This window comes from Schistocerca cancellata, chromosome 5 (assembly GCF_023864275.1).
Source record: "Schistocerca cancellata isolate TAMUIC-IGC-003103 chromosome 5, iqSchCanc2.1, whole genome shotgun sequence".
NCBI lineage: Eukaryota > Metazoa > Arthropoda > Insecta > Orthoptera > Acrididae > Schistocerca > Schistocerca cancellata.
In genome coordinates, this window is record NC_064630.1 from 520,345,874 (window position 1) to 520,372,658 (window position 26,785).

The window sequence follows — 26,785 nt, forward strand, 5'->3', positions numbered from 1 at the left end:
TCAGCTTGCAGTCAGTGCTGGCACCACTTCTTTCCACTAGCCTAGAGCAGTTGCCAATGAGAGGCAGGGAGGCATGAGGAGTGGTTTGTTTGGATCTGATTCTCAGAGACCATAGATACAGCGGCCAGAAGCAGTGGTCATGTGTGCATAAATTGTGTCTGAGTGATTGTGTGAATGTGTGTATGTGCTCTTGTTTTCTGACAAAAGCTATGGCTGAATATTTGGTTGTGAGAGTGTGATTGTCTTTTCTGCATGCCAGTCTTGGTTCAGCAGTCATCTTCATGATGAGTTGCTACCTATCCTCGTTATTATTGAATCTCAGAGTATTTGATAAAATTATCTTTTGCATGGATTCATCACCATGCTCTCATTTCATCACCATGTCTGTGGCACCTGAATAGCCAGCCATATGAGTGGATTTCTGTGACGGGCCAAAACCTCGTGGATATCCATAATTAATTGGGCCTACTGTTCTGAAGACATTTGGTTCCCTCTAATGTGCAGGCACTGCCTGTTGGATCCAATCTCACTGATCTGTTTGTGGGCCAGGTCTGTTTGTGTGTGGTGTAATGCAGCAGCTTTTCATGGTTTATGCATGGACCCAGTTCTGTGGTGCTGCTCAGCAGGCCAGATGACACGAGTGATGCATTCCAGGAATTGAAACTGTCACTGCATTGTATGGTGTGGTGTTTTATAGACATTTTATTTATTCAAGTACATTTTGTTACTTAAAAATTAGTTTATATGTTAGAAAGTATGGACAATAAGAAGAAGAAAATTGTGTCAGTTGCTGGTGGTTTGTACACTATGTACTCATATATTTCTCGAAAGAAAAATCTCAAAATGCCTGTAAAATAATGGGTAGGTAATAATCAATAATAACAAACATAGTAGAACCAACATTTTATTGGCGGTCACCTAGGCTATAGTGTTGGTTTACACAATTCTTCCCCACCTTTTGTTCTTCTTTCAAGAGGCCTACTTTTTTCTGGGGTTATTTCTGAAATCAGTAAAGGTATTTTAAATCTGTTGGTTGGTTGGTTTAGGGAATAAAAGGACCAAACTACAGGGTAATCAGTCTTTAAATCAGTCATGCAACACCAAGTAAATACATGTTTTTTTCAACAAATGTGTTTCATTTTATTGAAATAAAATTTCCGCAGTTTGGAACATACATACCATTTGGGTTGCATTCTCCATTTAAAAATAGTTCATTACAAAAGATGTTGACGTTAGTACTTAAAAAATTTTCTCACATCAAGAAACGCCATCTGCTCGCCATGTGTGTGTCTATATATGTTTCCTCATTTCCAATACTATTGTTTATTGTATAGTAGCTGCAAAGACAGACTGTCAGTTTACCCTTGAGATCTCTAAATGTGTTACGAAAAATGCTAAAGCTTGTCTGGAAATTAGGGAATTTCACTTGGAGAAACTTGTGGCAACCCTGGATAATTCCTTTGTGGTGCATTTTTCTTTTTTCCTAAATATATTTATAAATGTGTACGGTTAAGCCATTCTTCATTTTTTATGAACCATGTTATATCTTGAAACGGAAGGAGGTCTTTACCATGGAACATTGATACTTGCAAATGAAGTGAGTTTCTTTAATGACTCAACAATTTTACCTGCCTTGAGTGTGGAAATTTACATTACTTTCCAATAGCTTTTCTTTCCAGATGTATTTGATTGTAACTGGTTTTGATAATATGTCTGCTTAATTTGATTTTACTTACTCATTATTGCTGTGTATTAGATAATAATGTAACAGATAGACTATTAAATAGAACATTAAGAAGATTTTCTCAGGTGCAACACCTTTAATTTTTAGTTGAATATTTGTTCCTAGGTACAAGGCAAAGTTGTACCTTGGAACATGTTTTCACATTTGGAGAAACCTTAATTGTTGTAATTTCAGAAAAAGACTATAGTACATAAAAAGTGAATGTCATCCTTTAAAATTGGAATTAGAACATGTATGAGGGACACTCCAAAAGAAATGCACACTATTTTTGTAAAAATACAGTTTTCATTCTGCATGTGTGAAAGTTTTAGTGTGTAGATACATCCTTCCTGCTTGTTTTCAAACTTAGTTCAACCTGTTCCCATGAGTGGCACCATCACAGCATGTTTTCAAGATGGCTGCTACACTTGACATTCATCAGACGCAACGTGCTGTCATAGAATTCCTGTGCTGTGAAAACAAGACAGTGGGAAACATCCACAAGAGGTTGAAAAAGGTGTATGGAGATGCTGCTGTCGATCACAGTACAGTTAGTCGGTGGGCAAGCAGGTTACATGATGAAAGCGGGCACGACAATATTGACAATTGTCCTCACAGTGGCAGGCCTCATACTGCACACACTCCAGACAATGTGCAGAGAGTTAACGAATTGGTGACTAATGACAGACACTTCACAGTGAACGAATTGTCATGCTATGTTGGGATGGGGGAAGAAAGTGTTTGCAGAATACTGAAAGTGTTGGCATTAAAAAAGGTTTGTGCCAGGTGGGTTCCCAGATTGTTGACAGTGGCTCACAAAGAAACAAGTAAAAGGGTATGCAGTGAACTTTTCGAACAGTACGAGAATGATGGAAATGAATTTCTTGGAAGAATTGTGAGAGGTGATGAAACATGGCTCCATCATTTTTCGCCAGAGACGAAGAAGCAATCAATGGAATGGCATCATGCAAATTCACCCAAGAAAAAAAAATTCGGAACCACACCTCCTTCGAGAAAAGTTATGGCTATGGTGTTTTTCGATTCTGAAGGACTCTTGCTTGTGGACATCATGCCAAGTGGAGCCACCATAAATTCTGATGCATATGTGATGACACTGAAGAAACTTCAAGCTCGACTGAGTTGTGTTTGACCACATCCGCAAAAGCAGGATTTTTTGCTGTTGCATGACAATGCACGGCCACATGTCAGTCAAAAAGCCATGGAAGTGATCACAAAACTTGGATGAACAACACTGAAACACCCGCCTTATAGTCCTGACCTGGCTCCATGTTACTATCATCTCTTTGGGAAACCGAAAGACTCTCTTCGTGGAACAAGGTTTGAAGATGATGACTCCCTTGTGCATGTTGCCAAACAGTGGCTCCAAGAGTTTGGTCCAGAATTTTACCGTGCGGGTATACAGGCGCTGATTCCAAGATGGCATAAGGCAGTTGAGAGGGATGGAAATTATGTGGAGAAATGAAAATATTGTTCCTAAAGGACTGTAAAACTTTCAAACATGTAGAATAAAAGATGGATTTTTAAAAAAATAGTATGCATTTCTTTTGGAGTGACCCTTGTATTAAACTTCTACTGCAGGGCTCACTAGAGGTGAAAGCCTGAAAATTGTACCAAAGTAAACACTCTCCCCTACCACTCCTTCTATTCAGTAAGTTAACCCATTAACTTTACTATGTATACATATTGTACTTGACAGTGTCTAGTACAATGTCATGTAGTACATTGTGCTGCATGTGATCAAGTGATTTAAATAAATAAGTATTGTATCAAATCACTTGTATCCCATTTACATTCTTCGGTATTTATTGGGTCAACAGTCATGATAAAAAAATAATCATGATAAATAAATAATCACTGTACGCCTCATTTCTCCAACATCTCTCCTTATCTTCTTGGTTAGTGTTTTAATATACAGTTAACTGTGGCATTTTAAAGGTAGCATATTTCCTCAAACTGAGCAAATTTTGAAAATATATTATGTAATCACTATAATCTTGTTCATTAAGTACTGAGACTGGAGACCAGTGCACATCATAACATGGTAATGAAGTGGTTAAGACACTAAGCCTGAGTACAAGATGTTCAAGATTTAAATACATGCTCATTTCAGTTCTTTATATGTGCCCTTAACAGCTTCACAAGAATGACCAAATGGTTTCTTCAAACAGACTAGAATATCTCCTGACCTATCCTCTTTTCAATGCCCTACAAAATGGTGAGTCACAAACTATGATCTTACAGTCTTGCTATTAATGGATACTCTGATGAAGTCAAATATTAAAAAGTTCTAACTATTAATGTTAGCTTTCCAAGCACCAGGTATGACAGAGTATACTGTGGCTCTTTGATCCTTCAGTTCATGACAGATAGAAAACAAAAACTGGGTGAATATATGGAGCACTACAGTTTATGATTAAAAGTGTATGAAATATTGATTATGATTACTTGTGACCTTTTTATTTTCTTTATTTAAGGCTGGCAGCAGCAGAACAGGAACTCAATCAAATAATGTCAGTACTGCGTGAGAAACAGCAAGCATTGGCAGCAGTAGAGAAACAGATTGCAGACCTGGAAGCAACATATGACAGAAGTGTCAATGAGAAAGCAGAGCTTGAACGAATGATGGAACTCACTGCTAACCGTCTGGTTCGTGCTGGTCACCTCACAACTGCTCTTGGTGATGAGCAGCTGCGATGGGAGAAATCTGTTAAGGTAATCAGATTATTATACCATTAAATATGAATTGATATGAGATTTGTGACTCACTCATAAGAGGCGGAAACAACACAGAAAAGGAAAAGACATAGCACCTCTGTCAGCTGCTTCTTGCATCAGTGTATCAGCAGCAACTTATTCTGGTAGGATCTTTTGTAGAAACAGTCACAAAATTTATCAGATCTTGGAAGTAATTGTGGTCGAACAAAATGTATGCTTTACTGGAAGTTGAATCTGAACACAGCTGAACTTAGGACAAGTTATGAAGGTGGTGATTATTTGGCTTAAGAGAGAGAAAATCATCTTAACCACAGTTCTTCCTTCTAACACATTCATTATCATTAATAAGTGAGAATGAATTATTGTTCTTAAAATAAATATTGTCATCACTGGAGACATTGTGCTGCACAGCTTATAGGGCTTGGTCCATGTCACCTTACAATCTTCTCTGATATATAATTATTCAGTATTTTATATTAGAATTAACTGACAAACCCAGCATTGCTCAGGTGTTCATTTTGCCAATTTTCTATTTCTAGAACAATATCAAAAAAATTTCATTTCCCATGCATTCATGAAAATACCCCTGAAATTGTGAAACAGTCATACAAAGAAATATGCATAATGTACACATGTATAAAACAGTACCAAAGTTAAGATACATAGTGCAAAATAAAATTTCTCTGTAATGTTTATTTAATTCATAACTAGATTATAAACAATATTTCTATTTACATGTCGAGGAGCTTTGATAAATATATTCTAGGGTGAGCCCACCCTTGAGCAAGTGAAACAAAGTTGTGCATGAAAAAAAATGTGGAGAGTCAAGTATTTAATAGACTGCCCCTGTGACTTGTTAATTGTAATGGCAAATGTAATTCTACAATGTGATTTTTTTAAACACCTCTGGGGTAACACCTCTTCATAAAACTGTAGGTGGCTGTTGTTTTGTCTAAGCCATTTGCACTTCAAAATTCAAAGCTATCAAAAGTGGTGTCAGGCATTTCCTTATGGTGACTGGACTGTAGGAGTGTCTTAGTAGTAAAGAATAAAAGTATTAAAACTTCATGCTTGATGCAGCATTTTTTTTACTCACCTCAGTGTTTATGATGTCATATCTCATCACTATGTGTCGTACAATGATATATTTGTGTAGATACATTCAGCACCCTATGTGGGAATATGCTGTGAATAGAGTTAGTACCAAAGTAATGATAATTTTAAATGTCAGGCAGTATGCGGCAGTTTTTCATGAATTTCAGAGTTGTGACATCATATCTTCTGATATCTTTTTCTTACAATCATATAATTTTGTGGTACATTCATTGGCATGTTGCTGCACATCAAAAATATTTCCAAAAGGGGTTTTCTTCCCTGAGTTTCGTTTTCTAAAGTGGAAATTCTACGCCCATGTAAAAAAACATAGCCAATCAGAGGATTGATAAGTTTTACAGTTCCGAGGGAAAATATGCTGTCATTTAATAACATCGTAAAAGTGTGTTTTCATCCGGGAGGAAGTGTATTTTTAACTGGGAAATCCAGGAATTTTTTTCCCTTGCTCACGTATACACCCTGATATTATAAAAATGGATGTGAGTATGTGTGTATGTTCCACATCTCCTCTTAAACCACTGAACTGGTTTCAACCAGATTGGGTATACATATTCATTATTGTCATGCAACAATAACTGTGGGCTAAGAACCCCCTACCTATCATAGTGCAGGATACTCTCTGCAAAATGTATTGTGGATATTGTTAGTAACAAAGCAGTGATAAGTATAAACATCATGACTAGTACCTTGATATAATTTTGTAGGTGCATTTAGCAGCATATGTGGATACTGTCTGCAAAATTCATTGCAAGTAGAGTAATAAATTTAAATGTCATGCATGATGCAGCAGTTTTTCAAGTATCTTACTGTTTAAGATGTCATATCTCCTGCACTATGATAGGTAGGGGGTTCTTAGCCCATAGCAACATGAACACTGCATGTTTTTGTATTACCAACATGTGATGTGCAGCAACATGAACACTGCATGTTTTTGTATTACCAAAGTACAAATTCGAATTCCACCAAATACCCCATGTTACTAACCAAACCATTGAAATGAAGATTGCAATACGCTTTTGTAAGCCAGTCATAGCTCATGCCACGTGATCCCATCAGACGATGACAGCGGATATTCAGACCACAGGACACGTGATGTAGTCAGCTAATAGCAACATCACTGTTAAAGTAGCACGGACATACAAACAGAAATGGTAATGTTTTAAATTAACATACATAGTGTTGCTACATGAAAAGCAAAGCTTTCACGTATAATACTGGTCTCTAAGGTTAATAAGCTGGAAGAGAAGCTATGCTTTCACATATAATGTTGATCTTTTTCATGTGTGTTGCACTTTAAGATACTTTAAGATATATCACAAAAGTGCCAGTAAATTTTTTTAGTCAAGTCCAGCGACTTGTTCTCAAAGTTTTCCGCAAATAAATTAGCTACTGCAGAGGAGAGAGAGCTTCCAGTAGCACTACATTAATTTGCTCATAATAACGACATGAATGTCTGATCTTATGGGTTTGAAATACTTCTAAATGGCTCATCATCAAGTCCTCTGTGTTTTAAGAAATTCATTGTACATTCTCACTCATAGTTCAACTTGTGTAAAAAGAAATTTACTTTGAAAGTAACGCTTTTAAAACCACCATCACAATATTTTCCCGTTTGTTTCATTAGCTGTCAGAGATGCCAGATAACAGGCGCCACCATGCTTTGGCAGCTATTATGATGCAGGAAGCCCGTATGTTCGTACGTGTAAAACATTAAAAGACCTTACATTGTCATAAATGAAAAAAGACATCAGAGGATACTCCAAGAGCATAGGAATTTTGTGAACCATACTAAAATGGCACATTTAAAGTGCATGCTTAAAGAGCAGATTTGTATGTCCAGTTTCCCAATGAAGTAGGCCTCGACCTGATATTAAACTTTTCAGTGTGGGTTTCGGTATGTAAATTTTCGTGGAGTACCAGTACTGTATTAACTCATTTTTTATTCTTTCTTGTGGCATAATGCCATACGTGTTAGAAGATGAAAACGTGCACTTGAAATGCAGCAAGCAGTTGAAATTAGCCAATAGTGTGAAACTAAACAAATAGGTTGACTGCCTCAGCATAAAAGATTAATAAAAACCAAATTTCTTTAGCAAACTGACAAAAATAACTTCATTGTTCTACAAGGCGATTAATGCATGACTGTCAGAAAAATGGAAATAAAATAAACTCCGAAACTAATAACATATATTAGCCTTCCATAATTAAGTGAATGTATTTTAATTCACTTGATAGCTCCCGGCCACAGAAAACCGTTTTGTTTTCATTTGACGTGAGAGTAGTGAATGAAGATGAAACAGCAAAATCACTAAATGTAAACATGGGTCACATGGAGACTACACACTTCCCCATTATAACTCAGACTGCTCTGCACATAAACCCTGGATCTACAATATTTCCAAACCAGGGCAATACTAGATAGCCCCACCTCCGCCCAAGCCCCTTCCACTTCCCGCTCCTTTGAGCATTTGAGATATGACATCAAAAATTTAAAAAATCAAATTTTCAATAATATGTTCATTTTGTAGCGCACATCTTTTTGAAGAATCTGATACAGAAAACATATATGTTCAAGGAAATGTAACACATGTTATTTGGTCTTAAGTGTGCCAAAGTGCAGTGCCACACCTCTTCACACAGCATTCTTTTATCGCATGTCATATATTTTTTGCACTGGATGCCATCAAACTATATTCAGGACAGTGAAAATTAGAATGTCCTTTGGTGCCCAGTCTGACATCCTCTTAAAAAAAAACTCGCAATTAATATTGGATGGGATTATTTGTAATCAGGTGTACAAGAACTCTTCAGAAAATTTGCACTCTTTATTGCCTGTTAGCTAATATTTTTTTTTTTTTTTTTTTTTTTTGGGTGACATAAAATTAAGTATAGGATACATAAAACCAGTAAAGACAAGATACAAGCAAGACAGTACACATTTCTTCAATCCTTAGCTCCTAGCACTGTTTTCTCTCTAATCTTGCTACAGCTTTACATGGTATGCTTTCCTTTCTGCAAAAGAATCTATTACCTCATCAAAGTTTGTCAAATGTTTTCTACATGAAAAATCGAAATATCATTGTCTAACACTGAAAAAACTGTTAATACAAATAGTATCCAAGACTGGTGTGCTTTCTTGATCTCATTACGTCTATTTTGTCACTGTCTCCTAGATAAAACAAAATAGGCTTCTCTAACATTGCAGCAATTGTAACACACACCAAATGAATGACACTGTTTTGCCACAAATGGTCATTTTTATAACACGACAGAATATAATTCACGAAGACCAACATAAAATGCCTACTTGGCTTCCTACAAGCAAAAAGCTGTATGTTAGAAAATAGTTTCACATTTCATTCACACGCTCCAGTTTCTCGAGCATGAGATCGAAAGTAGTAGTACGAGATTTTTATATAAATTGGAATCATCATATTCTTCCATAATTTGTGTGATGTTCCCATTTCTTCTCCTTCCTCGTTCTAGCAAACAATCTTGTCATAACTAATTCTGGAACTATCCCTGCATTTGTCAAAACTTATTCGCCGGTTAACTTCACAAAACCTGCCAGAACCACCGCTTTAGTTATCCCTGATTATTCTTTGGTTAGGCATTGTTATGTTCATACAAACCCATTTCTCTGCTACTTCCAGAATAGAACTTAAGCGGCTGCTAGATGGGGACTGTACAACTGGCCCTTACTAGCGTAGCAATCTGACCAAAAATTTTCCGACAAAATTTCATTTTCTTGGAAACACGGAGAAGATAATACATAATTTTTCTTACCTATTATTCCTGTTAGTCATTTATTTTCACTCTGGTAGTCTGAATCTATGGATTTTGCTAGTAATTATAACAACGCTTATCATTCGCAAACCCAATCAACCACACAATCAGACTGCAATTGGCGTTCACTCATTCGGCTTTACTCCAATCAGCTTGTATAGCCTGGTCCCCTATTGCTTACAGGAAAGTATGTTTCTAGATGCGATGAGGATTCCCCTGACAGAGACATCATGTACACTATGCATGCATTCAAAACTCAACTTATGATTCATTCAAAAATCAACTTACAGAGTGTGTTCAAAAACTAACAGGGATGCGTTTCAAAATCATATGAGTAATCGATAGACCAACGTGTGCTGAATGCTAGTCACTTTGTGAAAAAAGGTTTTTTCTCCTCAAGAATATGAATTTCCCCCCCCCCCCTCCCTTGCAACTGTCACCCGGGTCTGATACCTTGGTTTGCCCCCCCCCCCTTCCTCCCTCATACATCCGGGCCCCTATCCCTCCCTCATAGACCAGGGCCTGCTGCGCATGCGTGAATCTGGCAGCTTGGGCGCAGCAGTAAAATTTTTCCCGGTTGCATCTAGGTGATTGTTGCGAATGCTTACACAGCCAACAGCCACATTTCTGTAGCCAGAAGGGGGAGAAGGTTCTACTCATACACAATTCAACTGCGCATCCGCATGAGCCCGCTCATAACTGCTAAAACAAATCTAATGTAAACAGTTATGATGTCATGCTCATCAGAGGCCATTTGTTGTTATGAAGCATTGCATAGTCTTCCTAAAGCCTTTGACACATTTTGCTGTTGGCAGACGCTTCAATGAGCACTGTGCTTTGTTGTTGTATATGGCACATTTCCTTTTCAATTTATGTTTTAATTTCGTTTTTTTTTTTTTCTTGTTTATGTTTTATTGTTGCAGTATTATTCTGCACAGTAATATCCTTTGTTAGAGTATCAATTCTTGCAAGTCAAAATTTAAAAAAATTTAACTGAAAATTAAAACGAAAAATTCCCAAAATTCTAAAAAATTCCCGGGTTTTTACAGGTTTTCTCCTGGATGAAAGAATTCCCGGTTTGTTCCCAGACCTCCCTGTTGTCCTGGTTCATATACACCCTGAATATGTATGTATTTCATCAGAACATTTTTATAACAGTGAAGCTGTCCTCAAACTGAAGATTGGTTTAAACACCACAGTTATTTTCTACATGTGTCCCTATTGAAGACACTATGATGTTCTCTTCCTCTGACCTTTGAACTTGTTTGCCCTACCAATTCAAGAAGGACTTACAGTTTTACATTGAGTCTGAACCATATTGTGACTTGTCATTTCTCACATTAACAAGTCATTGTTGTTGAGGTTCTATGGACATTGAGAACCTGATAACATGTACACATTCGGCAGTTTATTATAACATTTCACACTGGTACACTTTACTGGTACACTTAGCACACACACAGTCTAGATGAACTGGAACTGAACAGAACAGCATGTAGGAATAAAGATGTAAAAACAGCCAAAGATAATTCACACATAGCTCACCACATATCAGTATCATTTAAATGGGTTGGACCAGCTTAACATCCTCACTTTAAAACATTTAAATAATTTTCTTAAAAAATACCTAGACCCATACAGTTCAGAAAATCATAATTTTTTCTTTTCTCAGTCCATTTGTCATTATATCTGCAGGCATATCAGCTGTTTGTAAGTAAAGAGTTTTTACAACTTTATTGGACACAGCTTACCTCATATAATGATGAATTTCAATGTGCTTTGACCTCTAGCACTCTGATTATCATTATAGAATGTGACACACTTACTATAGCTTACCACTTTCTTAAATTAATAGCCTCCTGACAAGCTTTGGGAAGAGCCAGCCACTGTACTAGAAAGAGCAACAGTCTTTACTTAGCTCTCTGCCAAGATGCTATAGAACCACATAGTTTAAAAATAAAATGAGTATGATTTTCTATCTAAAGAACAATCGGCATCTACATAACCACATAATTCTAAATCTCCTTTCATAAACTTTAGAGCATAATTCTTGGTTTTCTTCAGGTATTTCAAAATTCACTTAGCACATTCCAGTGGTTTTCAGTATAAGAATTATTGAACTGTTTATGTAGCTCACATTGAAAGAGATATCAGGTCTTTTAAGAACCGATAAAACATTAAGCTACCTATTATGGCTTGATAAGCTACATCATCAGTTTTAGTTTCATCTTCATTTAGAAAATCAAGTTCAGTTTCAATAGGAGTCTTTACAGTTTTACAGTCTGTTATACTGAACCTTTTCAATAACTGATCAATATAGTTCTCTTGTCTTAAAGCTAACACTCCATTATCTTTATCATATTTGAGTTCCATCCCCAAACAATTTTTAGCCATTCCTAAATCATTTACTTCTAACTCTGAACTTAATTTATTTTTCAAAAATTCAGTCTCATTTGAGTCATTTGAAAAGATATAAAGTATATAAAGCTATTATAGTGACTAAGCCTTTATCTTTGTGTTTTATAAACAAGCAAGGTTCTAAATAAGATCTTTTGTAAGCTAGACAGCTTAAAACATCATTTATTCTTTGACTCTGCACTCTGGATGATTCCTTTTGACCCCACATAGCCCATTTTACCTTCAAAACTTTTCTTTTATCATTTCAGAGATTTAATCCTTTTGGTTGCCATAGGAAAATATCCTCTTTGAGAATGCCATTTAAGAAAGCAGCCTTAACATCAATATGTGTAACATTCAAATCTAGTTCAATGGGTAAAGCCTTACCACAGGAGAAAAGGTCTCATCATAATCAACTCCAGGTTTCTGGGTGAATCCTCTTGCCAAAAGTTTAGCACAATGTTGCACTTCACTTTCACTGTTCTCTTTTTTCTTGAATACCTACTCACACTGCATAACACTTGCTCTTTCTGGAAGAATTACCACTTCAAAAGCATTGTTGTATTCAAAAGCTTGTGTCTCTTCATCCATAGCACATTTCCATTTTTCTGCATCAGGTCTGCTAAGGGCCTCCTGCACAGTTGTTGGGTCCTCAAGTTGATATGAATTTCCTCCAGAAAAATAAATATCATAATCATTAAACCTTCTCTTTTGTTTGAGCTGCCTGATCTAATTTTTTTTTTTTTTTACTTCATCCTCTTGCATAACACATTTTTATCATCAGTTTCTTTCTCTGATGTAACTGTTTCTTTTGAGACATTGTGTAAGTCCTCTCTTAATACAGTACCAGATTTCTCATTTTCTCCATCATCCCCACTGAAGTGGTGACTTCTTCATGATTATTTATTCAGTTTCTGCATCATTAATATTTTCCATTATAGTGACATCTCAGCTTATCACTACATCATTTTTTTCAGGGCCATAAAGTCTATAGCCTTCTGTATTATTGCTATATCCCTCTAAGATAATTTCTTTTGCCTTTGTTCTCTTGACTTTGGGAATATGCACCATGACCTTGCTTCCAATTATTCTGAGATGAGTAATGTTGAGTTTCTTGTGAGTCCATAGTTCATAGGTTGTTTTATTCCCTAAACCTGAAATCACTGACCTGTTTCATAAATATACTGCACTATTAATGGTGTCAGCCCAAAATCTTTTATCAAGTTTACCATCAAACAGTAAACATCTTCCAGAATGAGATTTTCACTCTGCAGTAAACATCTTGTCTTTTCTACAACAGTTGTATTCAACCTTTCTGCCAAACCGTTCTATTCTGGTGTATAGCTCTTGGATAACTGATGTATAATACCATGTTTTTTCAACAATCTGTCAAAATTCACACAACAGTATTCTTTTCCATTATCTGTTCTTACTGTTTTGATTTTCCTTTCTTGCTGATTCTTCGCCATTTTCTGAAATTCTTGAAATTTTCTGAAGTCTCATTCTTTGTCTTCAGGAAATTCACAAAACCCATTCAGGTGTAATCATCTTCAAAGATGACAAAATACTTTGCACCAACTAATGACATAACTTCCATTGGTCCATGCAGGTCTGCATGTACTACTTCAAGTGGCTCTAGTGCCTCCAAGTGGAAAAAGCTGTCTTGTATGCTTGCCTTATTTCACTCTACACAGTTTTGCTTGCTAATATTAATGTCTTCACGTATCATTCCTTCTACAGCACCATTTTTCACTTTAATAAGATTCTTTGCATTTAGGTGACCTAATCTTCTATGTCAATCAGATGCTGTAATCAATCCCAAAAAATCACTTCTTCTGTCAATGTTTAGCTTGTACACACCATTAATCAGAACTGCAGTTGCAACTGGTTCATTATGCTTGCTATAAATATTGCAATAATCACTATTATATTCAACAAAATTTCCTTGCTCAGTCAACCTGTTCAGAGCAAATTTCTAGTTAGTTCTGGAGCACACACAACATTTTTACAGTAATATCAAAAGACTTCTGGCCGACTACTGTTGTTACAGCAATTTCTCCAGAGCATTAACTGGTATTTCTGTTTGATTTGCAACCATAATTTTATGTATGTTAACACCATTTTCTTTTTTTTCATCTTCATTTGCTGTGAGAGGGACACTAGCACCTGAATCAACATACTAGTCACTTCTGTCAAAAGAGCTACTTATAAACAATGCATTGTAAACATTTGAAGTTTTGTTTTGTCTTGTACCATTGTCACTGTTAGAGCACTTACTTTTAAAATGTCCTGGTTTCTTGCATTTATAGGAAAAAATGTCCTTCCTGTTTTGGCTTCCCACTGTATTTCCATTTCAGTGAGAAAACTTTTGTTTACTTTGCCAACTTTTGGCCCTAAAAGCACTATCAGTTGTGGTGACCTCTTCTTCCATGTCTAGCAGCTTACTTTTGATTGTGCCTGTTGTGATTGTAATTCCTAAATGCTCAGTTACCATTATCAGGGGAGAACATTTTTCTGGTAATACTGCTAGCAATAATGAAAGAATCCTTTCATCATTGTTAGCAAAACCTGTTCCACATAATTTCTGACCATTGTCTACAATCTGGTTCACATAGCTCGTCATAGAATCACATTTTTGTAGGCCTGTTGCAATAATTGTTTTCAATAAATTCATTCTTCTTGCAAAACCACAGTCATCAAACATTGATTTCAGTTTCTTCCACAAGTCTACTGTTGTTTTTGCTTCTCTTATGTGCACATATAAAGATGGATCCAATTGTAAGAATTATCTTTGCTTAGGCCTTCAAATCTTCTGATGAAACTGCTTCTGAGAAACATTTTGCTAATCCTTTGAGAATAAGCACATTTTGAATAGTGAACGACCAGTCTCCATAGTTCTCATGTCCTTTCAGTTTTGGCACATTAATTAGATAATTTGTTGCCATATATGTTGAAGCAAATAATTCTTCTTTGTGAACAGTAGCACACACTGGACTTTGAATCACAACATGCGGATTTTTAATCAGTGATTCCTGATACTTTTAACGATCAGTTATCTGGGTACCTGTGCCCGTAACCCATTGAGGATCCATGGATATTGAGAACATTATAAATGTGTACACATTCGGTGATTTATTATTACATTTCACATTGGTACACTTTACTACGTGTTAGCACACACACAATCAATATAGACAAACTGTAACTGAAAAGAACAGCATGTAGGAACAAAGATGTAAAAATAGTCAACATAATACACACACCGCTCACTATGTATTGATATCATTTAAATCGGTTTGACCAGATTAACAATTGTCATAATAAAAATGGTGATAAGTTATGGAGAAAAATTTTGGACTGTCTGTGGATGTTGATAACATCTGGGTCCTTTTGACTTGTACATGGTTGCTTCCGCACTGAGCCACCGGGTCCCACTCATTGAAATCCACCTAATCTCATTTGTTCCTTGTTCTCATTTCTCCATCGTCATCATCATCATCAGTTGTTTGCTCCATTTAACTTCAGATTTCTTTGATTAGTTTTCACTTATTCATATAGATTGTTCACTTATTGCAGTTCTGCTTTCTCTCTCACTTCTGCATCATCTGCCTTTGTTATACACAATCAGAGATAATGTGTAACACAGTCTGTGTATCACATAGTGTTCACTTAAGCAGAAATTTTGTCATATATAAGGTATGTTAAACATCAGAAGGATATGATTTAGGAAATATGTTGTTTCATATTGCGCAATGACATGGCATGTTAGTAAATTCCATCACTTTCAGATGTTCATTTCATTTGTGCTCATTTTAATCTTTGATTTTTGAGATCAAATTGCAGTGAAGCTCCAGGAAGTGGAGCAACCCGAGGTAAGCACTAACATGGAAATTTAGATAGTGTGGCAGTCTGCCTACCTTTTTAAAGAGGAGTCAGTGTCAAAATAAAATTGTTCAGTGATCCACTACAAAGTTTCAACAAGTATCAGTGTATACTGTACTGAAGAGTAAATGATAAGTCATCTGACTGAATAGTTGCTTTTACGAAGGCTGTATTACAATTTTACTATAAATGATTTACTGTAGTGCATTTGTTGTTGAACAGGCTTTAAATGAAAATAATCAAATTAGTTGGACAGCCATCATTCTGAAAATAACTTCCAGTTTGCCAGTGACATTAAGTACTACTGCTCATCTGGTACTGCTTGTTTAATGTTTACTCATGTTTTCCAACAAACATTTATCTACACTAATTGATGTATATTTTACAGATAACTTAGTTACTTGTCAGTTTCTGTAAGGAATTTTAGTCTTTGAATTTAAATACTGTGATCAATATAATTTGTAACAAGAGTGACTTATAATAATGTGGACAAGGTGTACACAATTTGTGCAAGAATTTCAAGAAGTTTGAAATGAATCGTATAAGATAGGCAGTCATCAAACACCTCAAGGTCAATAAAAATGTCTACAGCTTTGTATGTTGCATCCTAAATAAGGGTACAATAGCTGAAGCTCAAATTCAAAATAGGTCTCACAAAAATTTTAAAAGATCTATTTGGGAGCTGTTAAGCTACATGAGTATTTTCTCAGGGCTAAGAAAACCTGGAGAGAAATGTTGAGTATAATGTTGTAGGGAACATTGAGAGCTCAACTGCAGCAACTCATATCATTGTTTGTAGTGCCAAAGTAATACCTTCAGAAACCACTATGTGAAGTGTAGAGCTCATTAGCACATTCATTTCAGGCAAAGTGTTTATTGAGCTCAGATATTGTCTCTTTCCAGGTAATATAAACTACCAAAAACTAAAACTAAAATTTGTGTCACAAACCAAATTATAAGAATTAATCAAGTTTAGATGGCAACACCCTTCCAGTGAGCACTGGCAGATTAATCCAGAGGGCACCTTACTGATGATGCTCAACTGACTGCTTGTTGACAGGAGATTATTATGCCCATATGATAAGTGGAAAGATGACACTGACCATAATGGAATATTTATGGATCAGCTGACAGCGGGATATGATAACAGTTTGGTAGTTAATTCAGTCTGGAGATCCTTGCTCACAAGAAAACATAAAGGCACCTGGTTTACATGGCAGTCTTACTGATCTATTCAGTTGTTTAGAGCCAGTTCTTACTACCACTCTAACCATGTTGTTCAATGAACGCTTGACTCAAGGTTAATTTCAGAATATCTGGGAATCTGCAGAGGCAATAATGCTGAAAAAGTAAGAGGATAAAGATCTTACCAAGCCAAAATCCTTCAGTATCAGCTGCTTTTAACATTCTTGATGAGTTTTTGAAAACTGCTAAACACGAGGCTGCCAGTGGCCTTTCCACAGAAGTAACACTGGTTCCTGTCAGATCACCAAAGCTAAGTGCTGTTGGGCAGGGTTATCACTTGGATGGGTTACTGCCCGGGTCTGCCTAACACTGTTGGGAAGCAAGATGCACTCAGCCCTTGTGAAACCAGTTGAGGAGCTACTTGAGTGAGAAGAATAGGCTATAGTCACAAAAACTGACAATGGCTGGGAGAGCAGTGTGCTAACCACATGCCCCTCCATATCCATATCCAGTGATGCTTTTCAGCTGAGAATTACCTGGTGATTGGTCAGTACCATTGGACCTTCCAAGGCCTGTTGATATGGAGAGTTTAAATAGAAGATTCAAGTTAACAATAGCAAAACTGATAAGAATCACACTCCGTATTATTTCATGGCTTCAGAAAATGCAAATACTCTTGGATACAATTAGCTGTTATTCAGGGTTCATGCAATAAGTAGAGACCCAGTATTTCACCACTTTTATCATTGATTATCACATGTCTGTGTCAACCTGTGGCACACAGCCATGGCAGTGCAATTGTCCAAGAAAATGTAAATGACTTGTAGACTACCATTCTCATGGACGGCTAAACTATTGAGTTATAATGAAATTAATATTGCCAAAATCAATCACTAAAGGTTGCTTGCAGGAATGAGTACTTGTGCTCTAATCTTGGATACAAATTGTGAACCTTTTTAAACAAACCACAAGAAAAGCCTGAATCATGGAGTTAGTTGTATGTGCAAGGATTATTTTCTACCTGGCAAAAGTAAGAGCACACTTCAAGTAGAAATAGGCATGAATGTTCTTCTCCATATGATTCAAAATAGTGCAAACTAGATAAACTTACAGTTGCACCTTAAAGATCTGCCTTTATGCCGTTAAAAGGCAAATTGAGCAACAAAACTACAGGTGGATTCCTGTAGTCATATTCGCTGCTGAGCCCATTGACAGAAGACTCAGCTTTAGATACTTCAGTGTGCAGCTTGATAGGACATTGAATCACTGTGAGCCCATGGATGCAGCATACTTGACAGAACAACTGAATATTAACAAAAATTATATGTTACTATTGTTATGTGATACTAGCTGCTGTAATGGGTTATGAAGCAAGCATCTGGGTACACAGACTAAGGCTGGTGAAAGAGGTGCAGTTTGTAGTGTGCATGCAGCACAGGTTTTTCGCCAAGGTGATTGGCGAACCATTTCAAGAATTGAGTTCTATGTTTGTGGAGCACATTTAGTCCTTGGATAACCTCTGTCCATTACTTGTGGACAAAGATTACTGGTTTCCCAAAGGTATTTCTCCACTCGATAAAAAACGTTGTTATCAGGATGATGACTTTGAGCATCAGATGCACCCAGCACCAAAAACATATTGATATATTCAGCATTTGCATACCCCATTGGGAAGACACCCTACAGAATTTGACAAGACCAGTTATGATTTTGCACCGCATGGTTAGTAGAAACATGCATTCAGTTACAGGCTATTGTAATATGGCAAAATGATGTCCTGCTTATAAATGACGAGAGATAGAGTACAGATATAAAAAAAATAAAAAAGGATCCTGACAAAGATTCAAACCGTAGCTTCTTGGTGGATGTGGGTTTGGTATCCCAGCAGTGTACTGAATGAGCTACGACAGCTGGTATTGTAGTGCTGAGTGATATATATTCTTTTATACATTGTGATGCACTGCACATGTGACAATGTTTCCAAATTTCTGTTTACATACATGTGTTTTCAAAATGCATCGGATACGATGTTGCTAGATAAACTTTTGTCTTGAATCTGAATGAGGAATCACATGCCAACCTCCAAGTGTGCCATTTTCTCTTCATCCCATATATTAAGACACTAGCCATTTCCCCATGGCTTCACTCATGAATGTCTTTGTCCCATATATTGCACACATCTAGTCCTCACTTTCTTCATGTCCACCTGTTCCTCCCCCCACCTCCCTGTCCACTTTATACTCCCACCTCTATCTGCCTATCTCCTCTACCTCTCTCTGTTCATATTCTCCTCCCTTCCCGCTGTCCATATTATCCTCCTACAGCTCTGTACATCTCCTATTTCCCCTTCCTTTTCTAGCTGTCCAGTTCCCCTTTACATCTTCCACCTGCCTCCTGCATTTCCTCTTCCTCCTCCTTGTCCTTGTGTCCATGTACTCGTCCTCCTCTCTCTGATTATCTCCTCTTCCACCTTTTCCTGTACATCACCTCTACCCCTCTCTCTGTCCATCCTCTCTTCACCCCTCACTCTGTCACCTGTGGCCACTCTCTCTATCTTCTCTCTGTCACCCCCTCTTGCGTCACTCTTCCTATCCATCTGCACCTGCACCAATCTCAGTACTACACTCATACAAAAACAACTGTTGTACAGGGGAGACTACATGGCACATACATGTTTTTTTTTCTCTACAACTGCTCATGTTGGAGTTAAGGGGTTATACAGCTCACAGTCTGCTCTTTGTGTGAAAAATTTCATTGAAATTGATCCACAAGTTTGGGAGATGATATAGGACATACTTAGATACATAAATACAATCATACATACATTTATTTATACAGAGTGATTTTTTCCACCATGTACATATTCTATGGATTGATTGATGAGAGGATATGGAGCAAAAAAGGTCTAATGAACTTATGTCTGGAAATTTAAGGTTTCCATGTCAGAGACAATTTATTCAATCATATATTGTTACAGAGACTGTGCTCTAATACATGTTGTACCATGCAGCCACAGTTATCATATGCATCAAAAATGGTTTCCATGTCCTCAATGCATATGTGTATGTGCTGTAGCGTGTTCTGTCTCCCACATTCACATTGGCCAGGCTGCATCCAAACAGTGTCAGAGGTAGCATAAGTGTGCTGCTCCAGTGTTTCTACATATGCAATGGGCTCAGCATACACAAGACTTTTGAGATGGTCTCATAACCAGAAATTGCTCTGGTTGAGATCAGTGAACAAGCAGGCCATGCAACTAGACCCCCTCATCTAATCCATTGACCAGGGAAGACACGGTCAAGGTGTGTCCATATGTTAACATTGAACTGGGCTGGAGCACCATCATCTAGCAGCTACATAACCCTTCGAATCATCAGTGGCACTTCTTCCAGCAGGGGAGGCAAAGTCACTCACAAGAAACACAGGTAGTTCTGGCCTGTTAGGTGATGTGGAAGGAAGATTGGTCCCAAAATACAGTCACCAATTATCCCAGCCCCCACATTCTGGTTGCACTGATGCTGATGATCTGCTGTCACCATACCATGAGGGTTCTGCATACTATCCCACAGATGACTATTATGAAAGTTGAATATACCACTCCACATCAAGATAGCCTCATCAGTGAATAGGATGGATGACACAAATCCCAGAATTGTGGTTGCCTCGTGAAGAAATCCATGACAAAACTACTCCCAATGTGGATAATCTGTCACTAGTAAGCCCTGTACACGCTGTAAGTAATAAGGGTAGTAACAATTGTCATGGAGAATGTTCCACACAGTTGTCTGGCTTACCCTGTAGTGGCGGGAAAACTGCCTGGTACTGACATGGTGGTCACCTTCCACAGTGTTAATGACATTTTCCTCCAAGTCTGGTGTTCAAACATTTTGGGTACATCCTTTGGGTACATCTACTACTGTACAGCTACACTATTGATGACAAACACCTGGAGACAGCATCTTCCCTAAAATATCTAGGTGTAACTATCCAGAGCGACCTTAAGTGGAATGACCTTATAATACAGGTAGTGCAAAAAGCAGATGTCAGACTCAGATTCATCAGAAGAATCTTAAGGAAATGTAACTCATCCACGAAAGAAGTGGCTTATAAGGTGCCTGTATGCCAGATTCTTGAGTATAGTTCATCTATCTGGGATCCCTATGAGATAGGACTGATAGAGGGGATAGAGAAGATCCAACAAAGAGTGGCGTGTTTCATCATGGGATCATTTAGCTGGCAAGAGGGCATTATGGAGATGCTAAACAAACTCTACTGGCAGACATTACAAGAAAGACTTTGTGCATCATGGAAAAATTTACTATTGAAATTTCAGAACAGCACTTTCCAGGAGGAGTCAGACAATATATTACTTCCCCCCACATACATCTAACATATGGACCACAAGGAGAAAATTCAAGAAATTAGAGCCAATACAGAGCTTATCATTCTTCCCACGCACTATTCGTGAGTGAAACAGGATTGGAGGATCAGATAGTGGCACCAAGAGTACCCTCCACCACACACCATTAGGGGGCTTGCGGAGTATGATATAGATGAGATTTCCTGCTTTCTGAAATGACCCTCTCTCAGACAAAGGGTGAAACATTGAATGCTATGGTTGTTGTTGGCAGGGATAGGTCTCCTTGTACAACCTTGTTGTTGCCATTTGCCTTTCCAATTCGAATACGGAACCATTGTGTACAATGCTGTATCCCATCCACTACAAGGTGAGTCAACAAGAGAAGTGAATCAGACACAACATTACCAATTACTATGGCAGAAGAGGGTGCTAGGGCATGATGTATGAGGAACAGTACAAGCCTCTAGGAGGAAACAATGCATAGCTATGGCTGTATGGTACAGCACATATTAGACTGCAGTCTCTGTAGCAAAGTGTGATTGAATAAATGGTCTCTAGCATGAAAACCATGCATTTCAGACATAAGTTCATTAGACCTTTTTTGTTCTGTATTACCTCACTGATCAGTGCCTAGCGCTTGTACACAGTGGAAAAAAATCACCCTGTATATAGACTAGCCTTTCCCCTGTGGCTTAGCTCGCATTCATTTTCGACACATATTGCTCACAACTCCTCCTCCCCCTCTCTGTATCCACCTCTTCCTTCCCTTTTCTCTCTCTCTCCTCTTCATTCTCCCAGTTCCATCTGTTCATTCCTGCTTCCCACTCTCTCTGTCTTTCCATCTCACTGACCATCTACTCCTCTTTCCACTTTCTCTCTCTGCACAACTCCTACCTGGTCACCCCGTGAAACTTGTCTGCCTCTCTCTCAGTCCATTCTCTCCTACCTGCTCTCTCTATCCATCATATCTTCCACCTCTCTGTCCATCCCCCCCCCCCCCCTCCCTCATCACAGCTCAGCCATGCCCAATCAGACTTGTAGTCCCTGCGAGACATGCCAATACGACTCACACAACATACCTTACCCCTGTCTCTCAATTCACCTCGCCCTCCCTCCCACTCTCTTTGCCATCTCGCCCTCCCTCTCCCTCTATCATCCCCTCCTGCCCCCCTCTGTGCCCACCTCTCTTTCCCCACATGCCCTATCCATCTTCACTTCCCCATTTTTCAGCTTTACATCTGTTCCTGTAATGTTTGATATGTGTAAAGTGGAGTGTATGTATGTCTGGGATGTCATCCCAAACCTCTGGATCGATATAAACTAAATTTGGTACAGGAACATCAGGCATCTTGCGTATCAGCGCTGAGCAGTTTGTGACCTCCTAGCTCCAATGCGAGTGGAGATATGGGTAAGACTTTTTTTTATATTTATTTTAAGTCCCCTGGTGTATAAGCCGCCCTGCACACCAGATGTGTCATATGGGAATAGCACTGGGCTGCTTTAAGGGTCTGATTTGCATTATGGCCTGTACATCAGGGGCAAACAAATAATTTTTCAGCTTCTGACGCATAGTTTGCCCTGCATGACAAACATGTTGTGGGAGTTGTATCAGACTGCTTTATTCTTCTTCTTGTTTCAAATGGACCAAGCTTGTTTAACTGTTGGGCTTTGATCTTTGCCGAGTACTGTTGCATCCTCTGTTGGTATAACTCCTTCCTCTCTTCTGTCCAGGGGGTACCTTTTCTTCAGGGCTTTTCCTGAAATCCTTGGACTTCCTTCAGGGTGTGTCTCGCAGACTATCTGTTCTGGAGATTAGTTATTCCCAGTTCTTTAATGTCCTTCTCGGTTTCTGTCAGCCAAGTGGTGTGAACTTTCTTGTTTTGCCAGAAGGTGAACAAACGGTTGGTCAATCTGTTTGGAGGCAATCTTGCAACATGGCTATAGAAAGCTACCCTTCAGTTTTTTGCACAGTCAGAGAACCTTTCCATATGTCCGTAGAGCTCTGAGTTATGCCGCCTTCTGAATTCCCCAGCTTCTTCTGCCGGGCCTAGGATCTTCCTGAGGATTCTCCTCTCTCTGACTTCCAATTTCTCCATGAGACCTCTACAGTTCATAGAAAGACATTCTGTGGCATACAGGGCTTCTGGTCATATGGCTGATGTGTAGCACTTAAGTTTCAGGGTGCGTGACAGGCATTTCTTGCTGTAGGTGTTCACAGTCAGTTGATAGGCTAGTTCCAACTTGTTGACTCTCATGGATAATGACAATTTTTCTGATAAGTTGGGTTCAATCCATTTGCCGAGATACTTAAATTTCTCAGCCCTTTTGATCTATCCCTGGTCTAGTAACAGCTCTTTGTTAGCTTCTTTGATGTTGGCGAAAAACTCTGTTTTCTCCAGCAACACTTGAAGACACACTTTGGCTGCCTGTTTTCTGAGACAGTTTACATCTACATCTACATCCATACTCCGCAAGCCACCTGACGGTGTGTGGCGGAGGGTACCCTGAGTACCTCTATTGGTTCTCCCTTCTATTCCAGTCTCGTATTGTTCATGGAAAGAAGGATTGTCAGTAAGCTTCTGTGTGGGCTCTAATCTCTCTGATTTTATCCTCATGGTCTCTTTGCGAGATACACGTAGGAGAGAGCAATATACTGCTTGACTCTTCGGTGAAGGTATGTTCTCGAAACTTTAACAAAAGCCCGTACCGAGCTACTGAGCATCTCTCCTGCAGAGTCTTCCACTGGAGTTTATCTATCATCTCCGTAACGCTTTAGTGATCACTAAATGATCCTGTAACAAAGCGTGCTGCTCTCCATTGGATCTTCTCTATCTCTTCTATCAACCCTATCTGGTACGGATCCCACACTGCCGAGCAGTATTCAAGCAGTGGGCAAACAAGCGTACTGTAACCTACTTCCTTTGTTTTCGGATTGCATTTCCTTAGGATACTTCCAATGAGTCTCAGTCTGGCATCTGCTTTACCCACAATCAACTTTACATGATCATTCCATTTTAAATCACTCCTAATGCGTACTCCCATATAATTTATGGAATTAACTGCTTCCAGTTGCTGACCTGCTATTTTGTAGCTAAATGATAAGGGATCTATCTTTCTATGTATTCACAGCACATTACACTTGTCTACATTGAGATTCAGTTGCCATTCCCTGCACCATGCGTCAATTCGCTGCAGATCCTCCCGCATTTCAGTACAATTTTCCATTGTTACAACCTCTCGATACACCACAGCATCATCTGCAAAAAGCCTCAGTGAACTTCTGATGTCATCCACAAGGTCATTTATGTATATTGTGAATAGCAACGGTCCTATGACACTCCCCTGCGGCACACCTGAAATCACTCTTACTTCAGAAGACTTCTCTCCATTGAGAATGACATGCTGCGTTCTGTTATCTAGGAACTCTTCAATCCAATCACACAATTGGTCTGATAGTCCATATGCTCTTACTTTGTTCATTAAACAACTGTGGGGAACTGTATCGCACGCCTTGCGGACGTCAAGAAACACGGCATCTACCTGGGAACCCGTGTCTATGGCCTCTGAGTCTTGTGGACGAATAGTGCTAGCTGGGTTTCACACGACCGTCTTTTTCGAAACCCATGCTGATTCCTACAGAGTAGATTTCTAGTCTCCAGAAAAGTCATTATACTCTAACATAATACGTGATCCAAAATTCTACAACTGATCGACGTTAGAGATATAGGTCTATAGTTCTGCTCATCTGTTCGACGTCCCTTCTTGAAAACAGGGATGACCTGTGTGCCCTTTTCCAATCCTTTGGAATGCTACGCTCTTCTAGAGACCTACGGTACACCGCTGCAAGGAGGGGGGCAAGTACCTTCACGTACTCTGTGTAAAATTGAACTTGTATCCCATCAGGTCCAGCGGCCTTTCCTCTTTTGAGCGATTTTAATTGTTTCTCTATCCCTCTGTCGTCTATTTCAATATCTACAATTTTGTCATCTGTGCGACAATCTAGAGAAGGAATTACAGTGCAGTCTTCCTCTGTGAAAGAGCTTTGGAACAAGAGATTTAGTATTTCGGCCTTTAGTCTGTCATCCTCTGTTTCAGTACCATTTTGGTCACAGAGTGTCTGGACATTTTGTTTTGATCCACCTACCGCTTTGACATAGGACCAAAATTTCTTAGGATTTTCTGCCAAGTCAGTACATAGAACTTTCCTTTCGAATTCATGGAATGCCTCTCGCATAGCCCTCCTCACACTACATTTCGCTTCGTGTAATTTTTGTTTGTCTACAAGGCTTTGGCTATGTTTATGTTTGCTTTGAAGTTCCCTTTGCTTCCGCAGCAGTTTTCTAACTCGGTCGTTGTACCACGGTGGCTCATTTCCATCTCTTACGATCTTGCTTGGCACATACTCATCTAACGCATATTGTACGATGGTTTTGAACTTTGTCCACTGATCCTCAACACTGTCTGTACTTGAGACAAAACTTTTGTGTTGAGCCATCAGGTACTCTGCAATCTGCTTTTTGTCACTTTTGCTAAACAGAAAAATCTTCCTACCTTTTTTAATATTTCTATTTACGGCTGAAATCATCGATGCTGTAACTGCTTTATGATCGCTGATTCCCTGTTCTGTGTTAACTGATTCAAATAGTTCGGGTCTGTTTGTCACCAGAAGGTCTAATATGTTATCACCATGAGTCAGTTCTCTGTTTAACTGCTCAAGGTAGTTTTCAGATAAAGCACTTAAAAAAAAATTCACTGGATTCTTTGTCTCTGCCACCCGTTATGAACGTTTGAGTCTCCCTGTCTATATCCGGCAAATTAAAATCTCCACCCAGAACTATAACATGGTGGGGAAATCTACTCCAAATATTTTCCAAATTATCCTTCAGGTGCTCAGCCACAACAGCTGCTGAGCCAGGGGGCCTATAGAGACATCCAATTACCATGTCTGAGCCTGCTTTAACCGTGACCTTCACCCAAATCATTTCACATTTCGGATCTTTGTCAATTTCCTTCAATACTATTGCACTTCTTATCGCTATAAACATGCCTCCCCCTCCACTGTCCAGCCTGTCTCTGCAGTATACATTCCAATCTGAGTTTAGGATTTCATTACTGTTTACGTCTGGTTTCAGCCAACTTTATGTCCCTAGTACTATATGGGCGTTGTGACCGTTTATTAATGAGAGCAGTTCTGAGACCTTTCTATAGATGCTCCTACAGTTTACTATTAGCACATTAATATTGTTATTCCCTCTTGCATTTTGCCTACTCCTACCTTGCCGCATCTCAGGAGGCGTCTTGTCGGGCCTAGGGAGGGAATTCTCTAACCTAAAAAACCCCCATGTGCACTCCACACGTACTCCGCTACCCTTGTAGCCGCTTCCGGCGTGTAGTGCACACCTGACCTATTCAGGGGGTCCCTAGATTTCTCCACCCGATAGCGGAGGTCGAGAAATTTGCACCCCAGATCTCCGCAGAATCGTCTGAAACTCTGGTTTAAGCTTTCCACTCGGCTCCAAACCAGAGGACCGCGATCGGTTCTGGGAACGATACTACAAATAGTTAGCTCTGATTCCACCCTGCGACCAAGGCTTTCCGCCTTC

General features: G+C 38.7%; 1 protein-coding gene across 1 annotated transcript in view; it reads left to right on the forward strand.

Annotated features, from left to right (window-relative positions):
* The window catches only part of LOC126188640 (dynein axonemal heavy chain 6), a 1,044,937-nt gene that overhangs the window by 693,683 nt on the left and 324,469 nt on the right, over positions 1–26,785 (forward strand). The window contains exon 89 of the mRNA XM_049930241.1: positions 4,219–4,456. Within this exon, the coding sequence (XP_049786198.1) occupies positions 4,219–4,456 (238 nt within the window). The remainder of the gene's footprint in view (positions 1–4,218; positions 4,457–26,785) is intronic.